This window comes from Phalangium opilio, unplaced genomic scaffold (genome assembly GCF_054372755.1).
Source record: "Phalangium opilio isolate 3A_F unplaced genomic scaffold, DU_Popi_V2 ptg000650l_1, whole genome shotgun sequence".
NCBI classification, from domain to species: Eukaryota; Metazoa; Arthropoda; class Arachnida; order Opiliones; family Phalangiidae; genus Phalangium; species Phalangium opilio.
The window spans coordinates 693,760-717,240 of record NW_028324245.1 but is presented as its reverse complement, the minus strand read 5'-3'; the positions used below and the strand labels follow the sequence as shown (position 1 = coordinate 717,240).

Below are 23,481 nucleotides of genomic sequence, written 5' to 3'. Positions count from 1 at the left end.
TAAATAATAAATGCAATAGACACAAAAATAAGTTACAATGCAATGCACAAATCTTTATTTCATAATAATATCCACCAATTACAAATGTAAATATATTCAAATTAATAATTAATATAACAAACGGAAGAAATTATTCTAAACAACTTCGTATTTATCAACAAAGAAAATGGAATCTTCGGAATATTTAGTTGGTTCATCATTTTCAACCATTAAAACATCGGAAACCTTAAAAAAAAAAAAAAATACCTCCAAAAATTAATTTCATATATTAATTACCATAATTAAATTAAATTTACTTTAATATTGCAGAAAGTAGTTCGCGAAACAAATGTCAATCGAACCGGGAAAAAATCTCCTGGTTTTCCACCAGCACTAAAATCCATTGTCCCTGATTTGTTACTGGCATCAATCAGAGGTAAGTTCCATTCCAAAACATTCTTTCTGCTGTCGTAATTGTATTCTCCTTCACAATCATTAACTATCGGAGCTCCAGTCCCTGATCTTTAAATTAAATTAAATTAATTAATTAAACTAAAATAAAATAGTTAAAATATCCTTCATTTACAATATTGGAATGGAAATGACAACATCGGCAAGCTCTAAATGATCGTGTTGAAGTTCATACTCTATATTAACATCGCAACCCCCATTTCCATTTTCAGAGGGCCAACAATTAACTAAAAAATGTAACTTCCACTTTAATTATTATTTTTTTAATGTTAATTAGCTAATTAATTAATTAACTAACTAGAGAGAGGCATATAAGTTTCATCTTGTGTCTGGAACCTCCATCTAAGGATTCCAACATCCGTATTCATTGGAAAAGCTTTTCCCGAATTTTTAAGCATCAACATTTGTGATGCTTTAAATAATTCCTTATCCAAATTGGGATGAGTCTAATTAAAAAAAAAAAGGATTAATCTTAATTAAATTAAGACTTAACTTTGCAACTAACTTGAAGTTGAGCTCCTTTATCATCCTTATTATCAATCTGTATTTTAACACATCCAAATTTCTCATCAGTTATTCTCAAAGTAACTAGTCCGTGAATTTCCATGTTTTGTAGACCTCCGTCACGGAGGGCTGTTAAGTTTATCTTTTCTTCAAAATGGAGGTGAACACTATCAGTTATAACGGATGGTAATGAGGTTGATTTAGCCTGGCTTGAAGATGACGTTTTGTTATTTGAATTAGGGCTAGCCACACCTAATTAAGCCAGGGAGTTAGTTTAAATACTTTACAAGATGATAAAGTTATCGTACTTTCTCCCTCTGACTTTAACTGATCCACAAATGAATCAACATCTTTATTTTTGCCTCCTAATTTCAAAGCTTTGCTAGGTCCACTTGGTTTACTCGGGGCATTGTAACTCGATTTGTTTATGTTCATCTCCGATAAGGTTGATCCCACTTCAGACAGTAATTGATTAGAGCCAAAACCTCCGCTGCTATTTCCCCCGAAATTGGATCTTCCACCTCCCATTCCTCCACTGTTGGAGACGGAAATTCCCTTTCGGGCGGCGTCCTGACGGGCGCGTTGCAATTCCTTGGCTTTTTCTTTCATTTTTAACTTGGCTTCCCGTTCTTGGGTTTGCCTGACAGCTTGATAAACCTTTTCCTCGTGGGAGTCCATCTCCACAAAGGTTCTAATCTGAGCCAAATTAACATTTTCCCGGTATCCCAAAGCCACAATTTCGTCAAAAGCAAAAATAAGGTTGAAAGCATTATCAACTATATCATTTTCATCCATATTTTTGCAATACTCGGGAATCTAAACATGATAAAACATTTTAGACCTTTTCAAAGTGAAATGTTAAATGAATTGAACTTACCACTCTAGCAAAGAGTCGGAGAGTTTCTAAATCCTCCAGAATGTTAGAGGTTCTAGTCGTTATAAGCAACATGTAAAGCTTTTCAAGAGGTTGATACACGTATCTGACACTTTCTGTTTCAACAAAAGTGTGTTGGCGACCTGAACCTAAAAGCTTTGGAAAGGCGGCTAATAACCCTTCTATACGCGATCGGCTCATTTCAACGAATTGCCGGGAACATATCGCTACGAAATTTAATTTTAATTAATTTATTAAAATTAAATTTACGTCAAATTTATTTCTCTACCTTTCCCAGACTTAGTCGCCACAGCAGCAGCTAGTAAAACCTATAATAAACCATTTTAAATGAGTTTGAAACAATAATTTACGCAATTTTAAGTTTATAATTTCAAATATTTTAATTAAAATTAGTAAATTTACCATTTTACTCGATTATTTTGTTTAATTTTAGATCAAAATACAATTAACTCGACACCGACGTTAAGCCTAACTGCCTTCTGATTCGGAACACGTCACTTTCTATGCCACTGACGGCAATTCAGTTTAGTTCAGTTCCTTATAGCTTGCAACTTGGAAGATTCGTGAGAATTGACCGCCGAGTACACGCCTCCCGCTGCCTGTTCCCCCTCTCAATTCCTCACAATCACAACGCGAGGGTATACGGAGGAGGTGGGTTATGCTTCTTCGTTCCTTAACTTGAAAGTTCCCTTTAAATTTTATCATATGAGTCGTTGACTGGCGGAAGAAGAACGTATTTTGAATTTATTTACGAACGTTTTTTTCGGCTTCTCGGTTTAGTGGTCGCTACTCGCGTTTCATACCGTGGTTCCGGTCAAATTTTTCAAAGGTAAATAACATTTTTTAAGGTATTTTTACTCGCGTTGCGAAGCCTAGGCCCTAAAGCCCTTAGGGCAAGAAATTCAGGGACTAAGAAAGGCACCTGACTGGGGTTGTACCTACTGCCTAGCATACCTGTCTAGGGGTCAATGTTTTGGTTTCAAAACCGGTAAAATGTAGAAGAATGTTTTCTCCTTGATGTAGTAAAATTTCAAAATGAATTCGAACTTGTTTATGTGTCGATTTTAATATGTTTTGGTGGATGGTCCAACAAACAAATCATGAACTGACCTTGTAGGTGGATTGAACTCAAATTTTCCCGGAGGTTTTTTTATCAGGAAAGAAAATACTTTTAATGTGTCAGCTAAACTGAGTAATGTCACGTATTTATAGATTTAAAACCCAAGAATATAAAATCTTATCAGGGTGACAAATTATAACTGATTCATTTTGAAGCAAATTTTTGGTTTAAATAGAGAATTATGCTAGTTGAAAAAATTAAATTGTAGATTATATCTGAATGCTTATAAGCTTAAATATTCCTGTTAGATTTGAGTACAGGTCTTCTGTATTACAGTCTGTGTCTGGCTTGTTGTATGATCCTTGTGATTACTTTAATTATCCTTGTAGTTGTTATTCAACCACAAAACAATATAGGTAGGAGTTTTAAGGTACTGTTGTGTTTTTACTGTAGGATGAAACATGGCAGCTCTGAGTAAAATTGGAAAAGTACCAGAGGATTTTAACCTAACATACAATTGTTACGAAGTTGGTCACACATGGACCCCATTCTGTTCAGAAGCTGCTGTAGAAGTTGGCATCTATTGCCTAGGAGAATCTCTTAAAATGTACACGCCTCTATATTTGGTAAATATCCATTTTATAATTTAAAATTAAATAATTTAATTGGCAAGTTACCTCAATTGAAACTTTTCATATTGATATTAAAATAAAAAAAAGGTAAATACAAGGTTTTCCCAGGCACATGTTAGGAAATATTGCTTTAAAGATATACTTAAGAGCTTCAGAAATGAACTCAAACAATTTAAGGTCTATAAATAGTTACAATCTTTATACATCTCCTCATTTAAGTATCCCTTGGTAGCCACTGTTACTTTAAAGGGGCTGACAGACCCCTTCTTCTTTCCCCCCCACCCGCTACGCTAAGCTCTATGTCCCTGGGCCCGGGCCGCCCCTTTAAACTCTTCAAAGAGATACTTAAGTTAGAACTCTCAACACAAGTTCTAAAGTACTAGTATCATTTTAGTATCTCTCAACACTAATACCTAGTTTTATAACTATTTTTATTAAGTTTTCCTTATAAATGAAATAAAGTTTCGTCATTAAATTTTTAGGGTTAACCTTGAGAGATTTGAAGGCGCTCAATTTCTCTGAGGCGTTCAGTTCATTTTAGCCCCCCCCCCGACCTCTCCCCCCCTCCACGGCCGCTTCAATAATTCCAAGCTTCCTGACAAATGTTTTCCTCTTAAATATTAAGTTAATAAATAATGCGGTTTAATAAAAAAAATTAATAAAATCAAAACACGTAATGCTGTCTCAAGGGGAATTTTTTGAGTAGTTGAAACGTTGGGGATTTGTTAGAAAGAAAACCATTATTGGTTAAGAGTACCGAGGTATTTATTTGATGGAATAAAAAACGGAATTTTCAACTGAAAAAAAAAAATATTTTGAAATTATAAAATTTGAATTGAAAAGAATTTATTTGAAGTTAAAATTTTATTTCATTTATTTATTTATTTATTTATTTATTTAATAATATTGCGTAAATTTGAATTTATGCCATTGCAGGGAAATTATTTCTTTTTTAATCAATAGAAACGAGTTATGTTAAGCTCACTTAATTATATAGTGAGATTTACAATGTACCGCTGTACCGGTACCCGAATTGTAGGGGTATATATAATTTTTTTTATTCTTAAAATATATTATAATTTCTTAAAAACTTTCTCAACTTATTTTATATTTATTTTCGTCTTGGTTTTCTTCGTCAAAATAACCCAAACCAAAGCGTATCTGACACAAATAATCGCTATCTTTTAATACCTTCATTTAACCGCGGTACATTAATCACAAAGCCTATTATTTATTTCCAAATCGAGGGGCTGGTCACTTAGTGAACACGCCTTACCTTTGACTGTACTGAATTGAGTAATCTTTGCACAGGGTATCTCGGAGTGATTAGCCCCTCGTTCGGAATTTACAGATCAATAATTTTAAACCTATAATATAATTTTTTTTATTTTTTAAATCGGAACCGTTTTTGAGTTCACTTCCGGCGTGCGTATGTTTTTGAGTACCCAAGTCTTTGTTTTAATAAAAGTGTTAAACCAGTTTAAAACAAATTTTTGAAATAAGAGTTTAGTTTTGTAGTGGAATAATAAGAGTTTTTTTTTAAGGGAGTGTAACTAGTGTTGATATTGTTAAGCGGAAACGGGCGGGGAGTAAAATTAAGTTTCTTGGTTTATCCTCCCTTTAAGTATTGTTTAGATTGTTAAACGTCTATAACTTATTCTGACAGCTTTTGATAAAAACGTATTTGGTAGTTAACCTATATTCCAGAAGCTGTTGAAACTCGAAATTCTACACGTTAAATATTTACGGTAATTGTTTATCAACATTATGCTGTCCCAATTTTTAAACATCCCGTATCAGAAAATACATAGAGCAAAAAGGAATTATTGTGGACCCCATACTGTATATCCCATGTTCATTTCTAGGCTTGTTTTGTGGGCGGGGCTTGAGAACTTACTATCCGTCACGCCTCGTAATTCTGACATTTTTCAAAATTCCATCGATCTCATTGGCTAGTCTAACTCCTACCCCAAAGCCAGCCTAGATACTTTGAGTGAAAAATAGGTACTAAACGATTCCTTTTAGTTGCATTCAATAGTGGGACTATAATTCCTATGAACTCCTATATTTTTCGACGTTTAACATCGTAGTGTTTGCATTATCAAGAAGCGATATCTACTTTACTAGGGAGAAGGTATAAGATGCCTAAGTATTCTCGCTCCATAGTCCCAGTCCTCCTTTCAAAATACTAGGGGGGACGTAAAAGGAGAGAGGCCGGGCTATTTCGCAGCCTCTCCTCAGTCGGTAAATACAAATAATTTTCCCGTCATTCGCGTCGCGCTGACGTGCACGAGTTTTCAAGAACCAATGAGATTCTGGTTGTAATTTAGAGGCGGGTATTAACTCCGACCTACTATACGTTTGGACTGGGGATAATGCTAGATTATAAATGTGTCGAATTTATACCTTCTCCCTAATAAACTAGATATATCACTTCTTGGTATTATCCTATAAAATCTAATATCTTGAAACGACGTAAGTACTTTTTTATCCTGTATATATTTCTTAAAAATTAATTTAATTCTGTTTTGTCTGGGATCTCCGCGGAATCTTTGATTAGTTACGGTTGATAAAATGTTGAAATTACTCTTACGTTTCACCGATTCTAATCGAAATTACGTAACGGTTTGCCAAGTTGTTAGTCCGTGACCACAATTTACGAGAATTGATTATTCATCAATTAGTTACGTTTTACTTTTACATTTAATTGAAATTTTTCAAGCAATTCTTCATTTATTAAATTAAATAAATATTAAAAATGGCGACATTAATATTGAAAATTAATTAGCGTTATTAATTTTTGTCCAGTTAACTTTAGCATTCCAAAGAAAGTTTACGGCGGAATCTTTTTACAAAGCTTTTGAAAGTATTATAACATCGTCGTGTTTTTTAAGTTTCAACGCGTTTGCGTTTATCGGATCGTTATGCGCATTCCGGTACGCTTAATTACCTTAATTAAAGTTAATTAAAAGAAATTAACCAGTGATTTGTTTTGGTCAATTAAACAGAAAAATTATGGGAAGATTTTCCTATTTACATTGCTCATATTTTCCTGGCCTCTTAGCCAATATATTCGCAATAGCGATTGAAAGACCAAGCCGGTACGAAAGAAACTATTTAATTATAATTAAGTTAATTATAATTAAATTAATATTTCCGTAATGCTTTTTATTTTTGTTTATAACAGGAGACCAGCTTTAGCCCTATACTGTATGAATTTGGTAAGGTTTGAAAACCCGGGTTAGGGTTTTTATCTAGACCTAACCATGACTTACTTAACTTTAATTTAATTTTAATTAATTTAAAGGCGACTGAAACTTTATTCCGAATGGCCGTAGCTCGAAATTACATTACACCCGTCCCTTACGGGGAAGTTTTGTTGTTTAGCACGGTCATGGCTAGCTTTTTATACATAATGCGTAAAAAAGGGTTTTACAACGACTTTGTCAGTCTTGGACTCAGGTTTTTACTTGGCAACGAAGAGGCCAAACCTAAACCAAAGAAAAAAATTGAGAAATGCATAGAAAATGATGATGGCGGCGAATCATTAGCGATTAACAATGGCGCCTCGTCGAAAACGATACCGGAATCACCCGGTTTAATTGCTCAGAAATTAGCGGAATTCATCACGTTCCTCTCCCTTCTCGTTAAACGCGGGCAAAAATTAGCTCAAGCCTTACCCCTTCATTGGCTTCATAAGTTAAAATCCAGCGCGAAACATTCTTCCTGTCCTCACAAACAATCGTGCCTTTTCTACGTTTTAAAAGTAATTCATTCTATCAATAATACATACAGCTACTAGGAATAATGTGTTAATTTCTACGCGGGTTTTGTGGGCGGGGCTTGGGAACTTAATGGCGTCTTTTTTACTGTAGTTTCATTGGTTGGTAGCTACTTGAGTTCCAATGCGCAGCGAGATAGATTATAGGCTAGGTACAATTCGTCATCCATAATGATTAGTCTAGCTCCTCCCACAAAGCCCGCCTACGTATCTACGTTGAGTTAAAATGGAGGATACACAACGACTCCTATTAGCTGTATTCAATTTCGATCCATTATCGTTATTTATCACCTTAATTCTAATTAATTTTTGCTATTAGGGGTTTTTAAGACCATTCCTTTTAGGATACACCGCTTCCTTAGCTCTCGGTGTTGCCGCCACCGGCAAGAAACTCTTAACGAACAAACGCAATACCTACATTCGTAGAATTCTAACAAACGAAATGAGTTTGAGGTTCGCCCTCTTTTTGGGTGGATTTTCCGGAGTTTTTAAAGTAAGTAATTGCGGAAGAGAACCTAACCAAGGCCTAACCATTTTTTTGGATTGTTAATTCTAGACAGTAAGTTGCGCGTTACGTTGGTTACGTGGTAAAGACAGCGAATTTCACGCCTTCCCCGCTGGTTTATTGGCCGGATCTTGTATGGCCCTATCTCCCAATTCTTCCGTCGCTATGTACTTGGGTTGGAAGCTGGTCGAGCTGGCCTTCCAACTCGGAGTCGAACATAAAGTCTTTCCAGTTATACCTTATTCCACCATGGTTTTGTATTCAATTTCAACAGCCGTTTTATTCTACGCCGTAAGAGATTTAACCTTACAACTCTGAAGAGTTTAAAAAATTAATTTTGCGCGTTCCAGGCTGTCTTAGAACCGCATAACCTGAAACCAACCTACCGAAACTTCTTAAACAGAATCTCAGCTAATAGGTAACTATACGCCTATTAATAGGCCAAATATCTGAGCTAAGCCTACTTTGACCTACATTTTTTACTAGCAATTTTCTAAACATATATTATAGAACTTTTAAAATTCTTAAATTAATCCAGTCTTAATGAAAATAGGCCAAATATCCGAGCTAAGCCTACTTTGGCCTACGTTGGCAAGGCTTAGACATTTTAAACTCCCAATTATATAAACGTATATTATCCAACTCTTAAAATTCTTAAATTAAGCCAGTCTTAATGAAAATAGGCCAAATATCCAAGCTAAGCCTACTTTGGCCTACATTGGCAACTCGCAATTGTCTAAACGTATATTATCCAACTCTTAAAATTCTTAAATTAAGCCAGTCTTAATGAAAATAGGCCAAATATCCAAGCTAAGCCTACTTTGGCCTACATTGGCAACTCACAATTGTCGAAACGTATATCATCCAACTTTTAAGCTTCTCAATTTAAGCCAGTCTTAATGAAAATAGGCCAAATATCCTAGCTAAGCCTACTTTGGTCTACTCGCGAATAAGACCATTTTTAGGCTTATAATGGGTTCCAAATCTTATTTTTTAGACTTGACGAAATCAATCGTCACGTCTTGGATATTTTTGGAGTTCATTCTTCCAAACTTTATCACGATTTTTGGCCCGAGTTAGACATCAAGTTCACGAGTCGTAGTTTCCAAGAGACGGTCTTAGTATGGATGATTCATTAGTATTAGAAAAATAAGAGTAATCGTGAAAAAGAAATGTTTTACTTTCCGTCCTAAGAACTAATTTACCTTCAAATTTTAAAGTTGGGAGAAATTTATATTGTTTTTAAGGTTTTATTGGCACAATGTTAGGTTTGTTATGGGCCTATTTTTAACCTTTAATCATTCCGTGAAATTATTTTCCTTAGTTTTAGGGTTCTTTAAGTTTGTTTTGTTTAGTGATATAATTGACGAATCTCTAAAGTTTACACTTAATTTAACGCGTTTTCTATATTTTTGAAAACAATTTGCCACAATTTTTACAAAAAAATACTTTATGTACAAGTGTTTTGCAAAATTTTTACAAAACGGGGGGTTTTTTGGGAGAAGAACAAAATGTTTCCTGTGATACGCGAGGATTTTTATTAATGATGTTAAAATAAATTAAATTTAAAGGTAAGAGTTACGAAAGCGTAATATAAGAAAGAAAGAAAGAATGATTGATTGCTGACTTAAATAGGTGAAATTTTTAATATTGGAAAAGGTATTTAATTAAGAAAACTATGTGGTTGTTATTGTACTTAATATTTTTATATATTTTGGTAGCAAATAAATGCCAAAAATGCATTTTTTGCAAAATTTTTACGTCAAAAGTTTTATTTTTGCGAGGTCGGGGCGCGTGTTGTGGAAGAGTTTCATTTTGGCGCGAGTTTGGTCACGTGGGTCGAGCTTTGAGCTGGAAATAAACCTTTGCTTATTTCCCTTCATGGATGCAGCGCTGATTGAAGCCGTTGCGCATGCGCGGGGTCAAATATTGGTGATGCTGCTGGCGTTTAGTTGTAGCCTAATTTCAAATTGGCCATATGTCTAATCAGCGCCACTAGCGGATGGTCTGAGAACTACTCCCATAGAGATTAGGTATATTTAAGAGGGTTTGCAGAATTTCCGCCAGGTGGCTCGAACGCCGCGCCATCTGACGGAAATTCTGCAAACCCGCTTAAATATACCTACGACTCTATGGGAGTAGTTTTCAGCCCATCCGCTGGTGGCGCTGATTAGACATATGGCCAATTCGTTTCGTTTCTAAAAATATGATAATGTTTTCATTTAAATTAAGCGTAATAACACAAAGCCACATTATGATGAATGAAAAACAGCGAGAAATAGGTTCGTACTTGGTTTTAATATTCTTTAATATCCGCAGAAATTTGAAACAGTTTTTTTTTTTGGACACAAATGAATCGTTATCTATAAGGCCACTTTTTATAATATATTTATCGCAAATGCGGAGTTTTATTATTATTATTATTATTTAATTGTTTTCGAGAAAATATAAAATTGAGCAACCGAGAAAGACGGGGGGAATACAACGTTCTAGAAAAAGGAGTTCGTATTTGCTAAATGGCGATATCTTCCTAGGACTCGGTCAATTTTAAGCCTCGGCTAGTCCTTTGTCTAGAGATTCTAAGCTTAATTAATATTAATTCCTATTCTAGTTACTCCCATTAACTAATTAATTTGGTTTATGGAATAGCTTATTATATAAAGGTATTTGGAAATTTCTCAGGCTATAGTCGTCGGTAGTTTTATTCGGTATTGCTGCTTTTGAAAGCACCCTAACAGTTCAAAGTTCAAACTAAACCATTTTAATTTTATCGTAAAATTCGTAAAAGAAATTTGTTTTTTTTTTTATAAAAACATTATCACAATGTTATGGATGGTGGACCGTTTGGAAAATCGAATTATTTTTATTTCCGCGTTACAAAAAATTCTTTTTCTCCCCAAATATTTACCATCCCGGGCTAAGTTTAGGCGCGTGGTTCAAAAATAGATCTCGGCTGTAACTTTTTAATTATTTTGGTCTATTCAAATTGTAATTTCCTTAGCGACAACGTTTAATTTTGGAGGCCTAGACGGATAAGAGAATTGAATATTTTGTTTTATGTATATAAACTGTTAATTTAATTATCCTAGTTTAATTATGGTCATTTGAGGTTGAGGGAATATATATATTATGAAAATGACCAATTTTATATATTTGGTTTGACATTACAATATTCAAATATGTTGGAGATAGGAAGGAAAATGTTTAGTCCCAATTGGGTCGATGTTTCGCGGTGTCTTTTTTTTTTTTGAAAAATTGAGCTACATTTTTCACTAAATATATATAAATCCACCTTGTTGGTATTAACGTTACCTTTAGAATACATTTCATTTGAAGCTCTATTTGGGATTGAGCTTCGTATATCTCTAAAGGGGACCAAAATTTAAAGAAAAGCCTTTTTACCTCAGAACCTTTGGGTCCCACTTAGTGTAACTTGACCACCATAAGATAAGCTTGGGCCTTTGACCAATACTTCGACCTCGTTTTTTATTAACTTTTGGGAGAGAGATTAAATAGAAGGGCTAAAGCTCAGCAGGGAAGAGATTACCTTGGTGAGATTACTAGTCTTTGAGTCTTCACTCTTAATTAATTTGGACAAGAACATTACACGGAGGTTTCGAAAGTGACGTGCACGTGGTGATGGTCCGAGATGGTAGACGATGTCTTGAAGTAGATGAGTGGAGAAACTTGGGCGGAAGAATGAAACGACGCCCCACCGTCCGAAACGGTTGATGGTGTCGAAGTAATGGCTTCTTGGACTTGGCACGAAACTGGACAAACTGTCAGAACCGCGCCCCTTAAACCTTGACGCGGTGGGCTTTCCCCGGAAGAAGAGGCCAAAGCCATGGCTGCCTCGCGGACCCGGGCCACGGAAGCGGCCGTCAAGGGACCACGATAATGGCGACGTGTACTAGGATGACTTCCGGGATCGGAATAGTGCGCTGGTCTAGCGGGTGAAGAATCTGCGTGTGGTGGTTGGGTATTTAAGCGGAAGTGAAGGAATAGTGTCAAGCCACTCCAAAGGGGTCGTGGGATATCGTGGTTAAAGAATGCAGAAAGAAGAAGAAGAAGAAGAAAATATGTTGCGAGCTTTGGGATTATCGTTCGTACCAACGTGCAACATGCGAAACATTTCTAAGGCATGCCTTGGGTTACCAATCATTAACATCAATCAAAATATTTATAAAATATAATTAGAAAAAAAAACCGTTTATTTATATAAATTTACAAAGATGTAGAAACTTGTATGTTTGTTTGTTTGTTTTAATACGGTTGATCCTTGTCGGTTTGTTTGTATGTTTGTTGTTTCGCGTGTTTACGACAATCAAGAAAAATATCGCGACAATGACTACTTCTAAACAACGAATGGACGGTAATTGACCACTTAAAAAATTCAACGGAAAACCCAAACAGTCACTCTAAACTCTAAAACTCGACGAGATTATAAATGGAGTTCATAGAATCATAATTTAAAATGTTCGATCCATGCAAAGTTCCTTATCGTCTAAAAAATGGAGGTTCGTGTCGAGGGGAACAGAGAGAACCGGAAGCTAAAAAAAGTAACGGTATCTCTCCTTCGTCACCAAAAAGGGTGGCGCTATTGCTGGCCGTACCTACGGACTCCGACGGACCGCTACTCGGACGTCGGTCACGCGTTCTCCAGAGCAAGGAACGCACTCGGCCTTTGGTCCCCGTATGAACGGCGTCCACGCTCAAGCTACGCGGGATCTGATTCCTCCACCAATCGCAATTACCCGGTGGCCAGTAACCCGTCGGCAGTGTGGACGACTTTTGTTGCTCCGCCTGGACGCGATGGTATTCGTTCAACTTGTAAAGTTTATGGGTAATGTCCTTCCCCACTAAGTTATAGATGACCGCGTCCAGAAGACGGTTGTTTTTAAGTATTTGCTCGAGTCGCCTTCTTGACCAGCTCAAGTAGCGAGAAGGCACTTCGGCTGTAATGGTTACCTGCCAAACCAATCCAAAGACGGATATCAAATGAAACTCAACGATATTTGTCAGTATTACCTGAAACAGTTTATCGGATCCTATTGGACTGGCTTCGTATTCGGGCGAATCCAGGAATTCATTTGGCTCGATATAATGAAGTAAAACGTTTTCGCACGTCGCTCGCATCCTGACACGACAAATTCATACAAAAATTAAATAAACATTAATCAGTAGCGTCTCACGAGTCGCGTATATCCTCTAATTGTAATTCAATCCTCGCACCAATCCTAAAATCCTTTAAAAACAATCGCGTGACCGAGACTGAGTTAGAGCAGGGACTTCTTTTTCTTTTTTTTACCTAAATCTTACAAACATCAACTTTTTTTTTCTTTCCTTGGTAAAAACAACAAAGAAAGATAAAATACTTTATTCTCTTGTCTTTTTCGACAGAGTAAGCATTCTTTGTCAGTTGACCCGGTAGGTTTTACCCATTCCCGCTGTTGTAGCCCTTCCCGCCCTTCCTTGAATGATCAAATCGATAATTGTTCGGGACACCCTTAGTTTGAGTCCTTTTGGTTTTCCCCCAAAGTTAGAACGTGATTAGGATTGTCTTCCCCCACCCCCCGGGGGAGGCAGGCCGAGGCTTAGCGTGATAAAAAACAGGAAGAGTAACTTCTTTCTCCTCCATCGCCTTAGAATACGAAACTCACGAGGGGTCAACTTCGGAGACAGATTCTGATGATGATTTTTATGCCCTTTCAGGTCTTAGGGACACGCGATAAGGGCTGCGCTTGTTGGCTACTGTCTCTCATCTCGCGTGCCATCCTGGTGTTTATAGCTATATTGGGGAAGGGGGGGGGGTCTTTTGACTTCTTCAAGGACCTTTCCTTGACCTTTGACATTTGTCTAATAATTGGTTCCTCCCCCAGTTCCGTTCTAGCGTTAGTAAGTTTAGTAAAGTTACTATAACGTGACTGACTTGATAGCGGAAGTCATTCAAATTTCTTTTAGGATTGATTAACTCGCTTCTAAAAGGTCACCGGGGTTAAATTATGATTAACGCGTATTGAACACGTAATGTTTCGGGTTTTATTATTATCAATAATTATTCCATATTGCAAGGACAGTTTAGGGACGCTTAAATTATTTTGGATTTAATGGGGAATTTTAACCGTACTTAGCTAAGTCGCGAACTCTTTACAGAGCGTTTTACCAAAGTAATTGGTTCCCTAAGCGCGTATAGTCTTTCTAGGAGGTGAGAAATTGGGTTTTTCTATCTAGTAATAAGAGAGTGGTTTCCACTTGTCTTGTCCTCGTTAAATGTCGGAACACGTATCTAATTCGAAAAGAGAAAAGGCACTTATACGCTGGCCAGTCGAAGCTTGACCTAATTACTAGATTAGCACTGGTCAGCTAGCTAGCTATAGGTCAACTTTATTAATCTCTTAATGCGTCCCTTTTTTATATATATAAGCTCTCTAAACCCCTAAAAGCGTGACCAGAAAGCGGTTTTCTTTGTGTTTCTAGGAAAGAAAAAAGCTTTCAATTTCCGCCGCCATTACCGAAATTTTTATATTTATATTATCGAATGAACAAGATGGACGCGACAGAATTACCTTCCGCTGACCAGTATGGAGAGCTTCTCATCGGCGGGCGTGATTCCTTCCACGGCGTAATGATCTTCTTCTTCTATCGTCGCGACAGCGGCATTTTTAACCAACTCGCGAAAATGTTTCTTGCGAACTTTTAGAGGAACGAATGTCTTTTCGAACAAGTCCATTAATTCGGGGTCCATACGTGGAGGCGCGAATTTGACCGCCAAATAAAGAGCGTGCCCGCAGTTTGTTACCAAGAATGTCAAATTCCACGCTAGGATATCGGGGGCGCAAATACCCACGCCGGCCCATAACGCCACCAAAAGAAAACCGGTCGAAAGTAATACCCTAAGGATGAGGACGCTAAGACCAAATCGGTGCGGGACCAAGAACGCGGCCGCGAAACACAAATTGGCGCTTTGAAAGAGCAAGTGATGGGCGTCTTCCCAGTCGTCGCACGTGTGTTGATCAACTTGGTCACCGGACTGACCGTCCTCGATAACCGGGGTGGTCACGGCGGACTCTCTTCCCCCGTGGACCTCTCGAGGGACCACCCTTAGCGGGTTGATCATGATTGAATGATCTTAACCAATCTTCTTGTCGACGTCTTTGAGAAACGGTGATGGTAATGGCGCTCTTCTTGCTGGCCTTCTTTTCCATCCGAGATCTTGGTCACGCGGGTCATCCGCGCGCCAATGTACTTGTCCTCTCTCTCTGTGTCTCTTTCTCTACCTTCTTTCCAATGCCATCATCCCGCTTTCACCTTATAGGGAATAAAAAGCGCGTATCCAAATGAGAAGAATCATTTTGGAATTTGGTCTAAATAAAACCCACCCACGCATTGTCTTTATTTTTTATCAATTCAATGAAAACTCTTTAAGACCCAATCACTTGATCGAAACTTCCCTGGCTTCAATCGATTGATTTCCACTCTCGTAGCAGCTATACCCCGCCCAGATTGCTATGGTATTTCTCTATTCCCATTTTGTACTGATGTGTCCTATGCCATTACTTTTTGTAACAGTACATAAGATCCCAGCTTAATATCTTTAAATTTTTAATTAATTTCAAGTTTTCGTTACTTTGTTTCTAGTTAGTTGAACTTAATTAATGAATTGTCCTTACCAAACCACGATATTCCACCCCCTTCGCTCCCCCGCCCTCCTTCAGCTAATTACCGGGGCTTTTGAAATTAGGCTAAACGTTGCTTAAAACTATAAAAGGATTGATAGTAATTTACCGCAAAGTTTAATTGTATGAAAAATCCTCGTTTAATTTTAATATGCATTTTTAAATGAAAATGGTTTTCTATTCTATTGAAAAATCTAAAAATAGGCTTAGGTTTTGTAGCGTAACAATTTGGCTCGTAGCCATACGTTACTATAGTTTTTTCGCCCCTTTATAGGAATGGTGGGGGGGGAGTAGAAATTCTGTTGGCGTCTTTTGTCTGAGAGTATTTCTCCTAAAAAAAAGGAAAAGGATGAAAGTAAGGAAATAAATAAAAAAAGGGAAGTTTTGTAGAAACGGAACTAAAAGCGGGGTTTCTTTGATAAATAGAGAAATGGAAAAAAGTCGAAAACGCCGGATAAAAATAGATATTCCCTTCCTTTTCGTATAAAAATTTTATCTATATTTTATCCCCAACGCTACCCGAAAATAGTAAAAGTTGTCAAAAGGGGACTCAACTTTTGGGGGTTTTTATGATATGGCAAAATTCAGTTCTTGTTTTTATTTTTTACACGTCAAAGTATTGGTTGTTTAGGGTCGGTTTTACTTTACCTTTTTAAAAAAAGGGTAGCGTTCCCTCGGGGTATTTTTTATCTATAATTGTCTTTGGAAATGTTTAGATAAGTTTTTAGAGGCCTCCCCAACTTTCCCAAGTTATAGAAGCGGAAATGAGCGTGACCCGGTTGGGCGTTACCAATACTTGTCACTTTAATATGCGGTTTACCCTCAACCACGCCCATTTCTACGGCTATTTTTATTTTTTTAGAGCTAACCTAGCTTCTCCTGTCGAAACGTTAAACCAGGTTTCATTCTCGTTGATGCCTCAAAAAATAATTTTATTAAAATTTGGGCTTCGGACTGTCGATTACGGTTGAACTTAACGGAATATATAAACTTCTGGTCAGTCTAAGAACTCAACCAAAAAAAATGTGACGTCATTTTAGCCCCTTAACCAATAGTAAACTTGGGATAATTTGGTTGGCTCTCAGGCCCTTCTGTCAAGAACGAAGAACTCCACTAGGTGCAAAAAAGAAAAAAAAAGGGGGGGGAAAGGATAGTTTTGTTAGAGTGGTCAAGCTGCATTGTCGTTTTACTTATGTCTGGTCATCTATTTGACGACAAGGGGCCGATTACCAATTCCCTTTCTGCCTATCAAGTTGCTTCTCGTCTCTCTCTCTCTCTCTCTCCCTCTCGCGAATGTCACTCTCAATATAAGACATCGTTCAAGTCCTTCAACCCATAGATATCAGAAATAAACACCATGCAATAAACTAAGTCCAATGCCACCGTATATATATAGTACAAAAAATTGCGTATAATTTAGAGAATGTTTCTTATATCTATGTTTTATCCCACGAGTCGTTGTCTTTTCTTATCCGCGGACAGTGTCCTCCTCAGCCTCCGGATATGCCGTTGCTAAGCAACAGAGTTTTTCACCATCCCGCACCACATCTCTTATAAACTAGGGTATACCAGACATATCGTGTCTTTACACTAATGGCAAGCTGAATCGTGCGAGAGGATCAAAAAAAAAAATAAAAAAATAGGAAGGAAGATCCTTGTTAGAAATTCAAGATGAGTTTTTATCCCCCCTGGAAAGTGAAGAACTAAAGATACTCCTTTTTCGGAACTGAGGATGCTTTTTTCGAAAATGATTTTTTTACGAGTTGTCTCGATCCGAGTCCGCTAATTCTCGTGTCACGCGTTTTATAGTTTTAAACAGCGCTGTTTGATTGACCTTTAAGCAGCACCCACTGCGCAGTTTTCCTGCCCAATATACGGTTTAAAAGGTCTAGGGCTATTTTAAAATAAATTTATAAACTTCAAACTTGGGTCGTGAAAAGTTATCCTAAGTCAAAAACTTTTCCAAAACAAGCTGGATGGAAAGTTTTGAAATTGCGCCAACCAAGATTGAGTGAAATAGGCCTATATAAAAAGTTTCTTAAGAAAATGTTCGTCTCACGCCCTATGTATTGACCTAACTAAGGTTCCAGTCCAATAAAGACTATACAAAGTATTCGCTGTAGTTTCAGTATGGGATCGATTCAACTTTGCCAGCCAGCTCTCTTCCTTTGGGTTGAGAAAAATGTTAGGCAAACGTTAAATTAATAGCTCTGGAAACCCTTTCTGCGCCCCCAAAAATGGAAGCCAGTCTTCCCTCCAACTTCTGAGCCTGAATATATTCATTTATCTTAAGAAAATGTAAAAGAACATCCAGAAATGACTGATTTAACTCGAACCTTTGTTAGTTAAAAGGGGGTACTAAATATTCTTGGTTAATTTGAATTAATTCTGTACTTGGAAGTATAACAACAACGCCTTATGAGAGATTACAAATTATCTAGGGAAAGCTTTTGTAAGCGTTTTGAATAGAGTTAAAACAAGGTTTCTTTGTGGTTGCAGGGGGCACCCTCCCATTTTAATTTCTGACCACCGCTCCTATACTAACTGACCACCGAAACATTGTATTAGTCTTTAATTAAACAAGCCCTTCCAACCTAAAACTCCTCCTGACCCCGTCACCCCGTGACCTCCTAAATATAAAATTTTGTTTAGACAATATAATCAATCTAAGCCTCGGTCTTGAGATATTAAAATAAAAAATTAGAAATAACCAAAACGTGTTTTCTCTCTCTCTCTCTCTCTCTCTCTCTCTCTCTCTCTCTCTCTCAAGCCGGCTCCCTTTTGCAAAAAAAAACCAATATTTAGATGGAAATATTTTTACCAAAAGAAAACCTATATACGGTTGCCATGGTAACTATCTCCTTCTCCGACAACCATAGATAACGTTTACGTTGCCAATATTCCAAATCCCCCCCCCCCTCCGGTGTCGAAAAACGGTAAACATTATATATCCTGAACGATTTAGATATGCCTAACTCGAGTTAGTTACAAGCTTGGCGCGAACGCTGAAGGAAAGCAGCTGCCCCCGGCGAGTTTGACCTATAATGACCCGAAATTTTAACGAAAGAGCCAACCTGCACGTTCCCTCGTCGCTCGCTCGCCTTAATTTAGGCGGCACGATAGATTGACGTTAATGGCTCTTGTACTGAACTGAAACGTTCCTAAACCTTTCTTCCCCTTTCTTTAAAATAACTTAAGTCATTGGTTTGATGGTCCCTTCGCGCCCTAAATGACTATACATTAGACAAAATATAGTTTCGGTGTTTCATCTTGAATTTACGCGGGGTTTTTTGCGTTTTTTTATTGCGGTAACGCCTCTACCGAAGTCGATAGGATGCCAATATTGTATATCGTGAATGTAGCGGTAATTGTCGATATTTTGTGTCGTTTTTTTTTTTTTTTTAAAGATTATCGCGTGTTTTGTAGCTTTTAAAATCTAGTCGGACTGAAAGATTTCTCGTTTTAAGTAAGTTACGTTTCCGATCGTGTTAAAAACGAGGTCGAAAGTCGTTTTGAAAGAGCATTTTTCCGGAACTTAATACTGGGTTAACATTGTCATTAAACTCCTTTTGGGTTAGACTCTAATGAATTTAAGGATTTGACGCGGGAACCGGAAGAATAAAACGCCGTGCTGGGTGTTTTCTGTCTCTAAAAATCTATTGAATTGAACCTTTAGAGGGAATGTTAATAAGGGTTAGCGCTCGCAAATTTTACCAAGGTTTAAATTCCCAAATATATTACACAAATTAAAAGAATCCCCGGTCCTTAACTTGGTATATTGGGCATCTACGAAAAAGGACCCTTTTGCTGTCCCACTCACTCGTGTTTAATAGAGAAGAGGTGGGGTCGTTTCCATGGCAACGCGCGGTTGGCTTTAGGAGAAATTTCGGGGGCTAGCCGTCGCCATCTTTACGCTCCTCCCCCTCCCCCCTTCCACTCTCCCGCCTTATCTATCTTTCTCTTGAGCGAGCAAAAAGAAAACGTTTTCTCCGATGGAGGAATTCCCCGCACCGGTAAAGGTCAAAGTTCAATCCTCTTTTTTTTTGGTATTTCGATAAGGACAGATTGATACTTAATTGCGGAGTTTGATAGATTAGAGAAAAGAAGATGCTCTTTTTGCAGTCGTAATTAGTGCAGAGTATTAGTTAGTTTCATTGTCCGCGAAAATTTCCAGTACTTATTTAAAAAAAGAGTTAAGCCTTGGTTTTTGAATTTTTGAAATTTCGCGCGCTTTAATAAAATTAGGCCTATCTCTCGAGGAATCGACATCACGTGATTATTGTAAATGCACGCGTAATTATACGATAGACCTCGCACGCGCGCTTTGACAATTGATAGAGTAATCTCACGTGCCTGGGATAATAAAACTGTTTTCGCGCAAACTCCCGCCTAAAGAACAACGGTGATTGGACACAATTGGCCTTACCTCAATATACTTTATTGATAAACCATTCAATTGTTACCCGTCTCCTATTCTCGAGCGAGATAGTTTTCCAAAAAACCTTTCGTCCCCCCCCCCTTCCACACAGTCTCTCAAATAGATATAATCCAATGGGGTGTAATAATGGTTGCTAATGGCAACCGTTCGCTTCTCCTATCTTTTATTAATAGGCCCGAATCCCACCAAGGTATTAGGAACTGATAGCTCGCGCACCTTTCTTTCCTATTTGTTTGTTGTTTGTTTGTTTGATGTATCCTTTCCGGGGATTTTTTTTCTGGAAGATATGGGGGTTGAAAATAAGCGATCAAAGCCTCTCCTTTATATTATATCATCCTTTTTAGAGATTAAACTTCAATAAAGGTTATAGAAAAAAAGAAATAGCTTAGAACAAGTTGAGCTGAGCGGGAGATATCTTTTGGGAACATTTCATTTTGAAACAAATGAACTTGTCAGTCATTTGTGTCGTGTTAGATTCAACCTCTATTTACACAACAGACAGAATTAAAAGCGTGTAGTTCTGTTCGATTTGGTTCCAAACCCGAGATGATCTCTTACAAATTTCTGGTAATCCTGTCACTAACAATTCAAGATACCCCAAAACTCTGGGGACCTTAAGGGATTAAAAAAAATCGACTCGTTTTATCTGTACCCTATATTGTTGTTCAAACAATGAAAAATGAACCCCTCTATATAAATCTCCGTGATTAGTTTTTCTACTTAAAAACAGTGGTGGTGGTAGGATTAACGACACGCGATGTTGTCTAATAAGTTTTGATGGCTTTATATGTAGCTCTACTCTGGAACCATAAACGTATTATTGGGGCCTGACAACACTGCACTGAAGTTTAAGAGTGTGGAGGAATAGTAACTAATCCCAATGCAAAATTGCATAAGTGTTATCGATGTATTTGGAAACTTACACTGCAGTGATTCCCCTCAGAATCTCTCCCATGGATTGAAAAAAAAATCAAATTTTCGAATTCAAATTTTCATTTTTACTTTTCCCCACCGCCCTTCTGCTTCCTCTGTCTTGTGCCTGTACTCGTGTCTTTTTATGAGTACAAACATCCGAGGGACTCTTCCAAAATCTCGGTTTTAACGCCAAGGAAGGGACTTTCGTTTATTGAAAGGCAAGGAGTTTTGCGAAGGCGTTCAACTAGAAAGAAATATCTCTCTCTGCGAGTAAATTGGTGCGTGCAGTTTTGTATCCGCTATAGCACCCTGATTCTCATAGATATCGGAAATATTCCATATCCAAAAAATGTAACTCTCAAATTGAAAGAGATAAAGGGACTAGAGAAATTTCCTTCCCTCCCCGTTTCTTAACTGCAATCGCATACACTTCAGGGTTGTCAGGAATTTGTTATAAGAACATCTTCGGGTGTTGAACCTTGGAACTGAATCGAACAGAACTAAACAAGCTTTTCAGTCTGTTGTAGATAGCAGTTGAATCGCACTCACAATGACTGGCAACACTTGTTTTACACACTATCTATAGGAATGTCTTTGGTTTAAGAATATAGCGTCTATATTTCTTTCTTTTATCTATGGTGCCGGGTTTCTCCCCGTTTTTGGGGTGTTTCGGATGAGAGGAAATCTATTCAAAAAGTCATTCTGTAAAATGCACCCCTCTCTTAAAAATTTGTTTCTCGTGGTTATCACGAATTTTCGTCAGGAAAAGCGGTATTTTCAACTCGGAATTAATTCTAATAAAAGGCAAGATTAGGTTTAAGTACCTTAGTGTCTTAAATGGGCAAATTTGACGACGCTTTCAGTTCCAACGTTTTTTAAATTATAAGAAAAGACATTTTGAACTAACTCTCTGCGTGGTTAAAGACGCGGGGATCGTGCACTGGGGTTAGTATTATTTACGGAATCCGTGATAAAACCCGTATAAATATTTAATGAAACGATTCGAAACTCATTTGCGTAGTAGACTCATTAAGCATGCAACATTATGAAAAATAAATTGACCTGGAAACGTGTATGTATGTACAATTTAGTAAATTACTAAAACAGAAATCCGATCGAAAAAGGGTTGAATTTTGCATAACCGTGGTTGCTTTCGTGAATTTATTTACGTAGGTCTACATTCTCTAATGAATATTGAAAAGAACAGCCCAAAATTACTCACTTAAATCGTATTAATAAATATTATAAATTATTTAAATTAAATTAGTTATTAAATTGACTTACCTGTCTATATAGCAACCTATGTCTTCAATTATAAAATAATAATTTTTTGGAAGCCATTGGACGAATTTGTTGGTAAATAAAAATTGAACACTTAACCGAAACCGGTGCTGCTGAATGCTTTTGCAAAAGACCCTCTCAATTATTTTGCGACTTAGTAATTAGCATTTTTTCAAAATTGCAATACGCTAATTATTAATTTAATTTGTTAATATTTGTAAACTAATTATCTATGGCGAGGACGTTTGAGATTTCATTGGTTTATCGGGGATTGCGGCTAAGGCGGAAGAGAACCTGCCCGGTTCGCAGCCATATTCGCTTCTCATCTAGGTTGCCTTCTATACCTAGAGAGTCCTAGACTTCTGAAGCGAAATGCCAGGCCTGCAGTGGGGAAACGAGAGTGGCGAGTTAAAGGGGTATTTCGTGTCCCATCGGTCATGCGCGGTACCGAATATGTCTTCGTCTTGGTTTACCATGTCTCAAATTCACGTAACAGTCGTTTCGTTACTCCACCTTCGCCTTATCTCCAGCTTGGACTCGCTCGGTCTCTGAGCAACAGGCTGTGTGTGGATTTAACTGGCGTAATTCTATCTCTATGGATTATCTAATTTTACTTTCTGCGTTTTATTGTCCCTTATGAACTTACTTCCACGTGGTCAAGAAATAAGTTCGTGTTAATCCTATCTAGATTTTATGTTCATTAGCATTTTTCTTAATTACTCTCGCCCTGATTGTTGTAAACCCCCAAGTATTTAGTATCATTGGAAAGCAAAGAAATGGGGCTATAACATACTCAAAGGACATTTCCGTATCTCTTATAGAACCAGAGTTAAAAGGTGTTGTGCAAATAAGACTATGTTAACCTTATGGAGATTTTATGTTCATGAACATTTTGCTTAATTACTCCTGCACTGATTGTTGTAGCCCCAATTAATAATTAAAGCGAACAAATAGGTCTATGATATACTCAAAGGACATCCTCGTATCTTTTGTAGAAACATAAATTCACATCATAAATTGAATTAGGAGTATTGCCCATACAGTTTAGTATTTCCCTGGATAGCGATGTGTTGCGGGTAAAACATTTCTACAGGCGCCTATTGAATTAACCCGGGATATTTTACCCTGAATGCTGGCTTACCTGCCTAACGAGCGTAACCTCCTAGGCTAGCTCGCTCAATTTAAATATATTTCTTTACGCCATCTAGTTAAATACTACGCAACTATTAAAATTAGTTTCATTTAAATATATTTTGAAGATTGGATTTAATTTTGAGTAAGAGTTAATTTATTTAAATATATTTTATTGATTGCATTTAATTAATTTAATTTAATATTTTGATA

General features: G+C 37.1%; 3 protein-coding genes across 3 annotated transcripts; 1 reads left to right on the top strand and 2 right to left on the bottom strand.

Annotated features, from left to right (window-relative positions):
• Nucleotides 1-28: 28 nt before the first annotated feature.
• On the bottom strand, nt 29-2,390 carry deltaCOP (coatomer subunit delta). Its single transcript, XM_089862769.1, has 9 exons — nt 2,252-2,390; nt 2,118-2,157; nt 1,832-2,055; nt 1,263-1,770; nt 956-1,206; nt 749-896; nt 566-677; nt 297-501; nt 29-225 (listed from the first exon to the last, which is right to left on the bottom strand). Exons 1-9 carry the CDS (start codon nt 2,252-2,254, stop codon nt 136-138), a joined length of 1,581 nt encoding a protein of 526 aa, XP_089718895.1. The 5' UTR covers nt 2,255-2,390; the 3' UTR covers nt 29-135.
• Nucleotides 2,391-2,477: 87 nt separating this feature from the next.
• Nucleotides 2,478-9,581, top strand: LOC149588471 (transmembrane protein 135-like). The gene is made up of 10 exons (XM_089862770.1): nt 2,478-2,678; nt 3,363-3,535; nt 6,350-6,477; nt 6,550-6,642; nt 6,729-6,762; nt 6,849-7,307; nt 7,642-7,815; nt 7,879-8,118; nt 8,178-8,245; nt 8,825-9,581. Exons 2-10 carry the CDS (start codon nt 3,371-3,373, stop codon nt 8,964-8,966), a joined length of 1,503 nt encoding a protein of 500 aa, XP_089718896.1. The 5' UTR covers nt 2,478-2,678; nt 3,363-3,370; the 3' UTR covers nt 8,967-9,581.
• A 623-nt stretch (nt 9,582-10,204) lies between these two features.
• On the bottom strand, nt 10,205-22,777 carry LOC149588470 (popeye domain-containing protein 1-like). The gene is made up of 5 exons (XM_089862695.1): nt 22,141-22,777; nt 14,394-15,135; nt 12,856-12,964; nt 12,441-12,795; nt 10,205-11,789 (listed from the first exon to the last, which is right to left on the bottom strand). The coding sequence occupies exons 2-5, from the start codon at nt 14,942-14,944 to the stop codon at nt 11,431-11,433; spliced, it is 1,374 nt and encodes a 457-aa protein (XP_089718821.1). The 5' UTR covers nt 14,945-15,135; nt 22,141-22,777; the 3' UTR covers nt 10,205-11,430.
• Nucleotides 22,778-23,481: the final 704 nt, after the last annotated feature.

Excerpts from the sequence above, each read along its gene's own strand:
- LOC149588471 (XM_089862770.1), top strand. The coding sequence starts at position 3,371 with ATGGCAGCTCTGAGTAAAATTGGAAAAGTACCAGAGGATTTTAACCTA. Across the intron at positions 6,763-6,848 it reads CCCTATACTGTATGAATTTG|GCGACTGAAACTTTATTCCG; the intron begins GTAAGGTTTGAA and ends ATTAATTTAAAG. Across the intron at positions 8,119-8,177 it reads CAGCCGTTTTATTCTACGCC|GCTGTCTTAGAACCGCATAA; the intron begins GTAAGAGATTTA and ends TGCGCGTTCCAG.
- deltaCOP (XM_089862769.1), bottom strand. Across the intron at positions 1,207-1,262 it reads GTTAAAGTCAGAGGGAGAAA|GTGTGGCTAGCCCTAATTCA; the intron begins GTACGATAACTT and ends TGGCTTAATTAG. Across the intron at positions 897-955 it reads ATAAAGGAGCTCAACTTCAA|ACTCATCCCAATTTGGATAA; the intron begins GTTAGTTGCAAA and ends TTTTTTAATTAG.
- LOC149588470 (XM_089862695.1), bottom strand. The coding sequence starts at position 14,944 with ATGATCAACCCGCTAAGGGTGGTCCCTCGAGAGGTCCACGGGGGAAGA. Across the intron at positions 12,965-14,393 it reads TCCATACTGGTCAGCGGAAG|GATGCGAGCGACGTGCGAAA; the intron begins GTAATTCTGTCG and ends TTGTCGTGTCAG. Across the intron at positions 12,796-12,855 it reads GATCCGATAAACTGTTTCAG|GTAACCATTACAGCCGAAGT; the intron begins GTAATACTGACA and ends TTGGTTTGGCAG.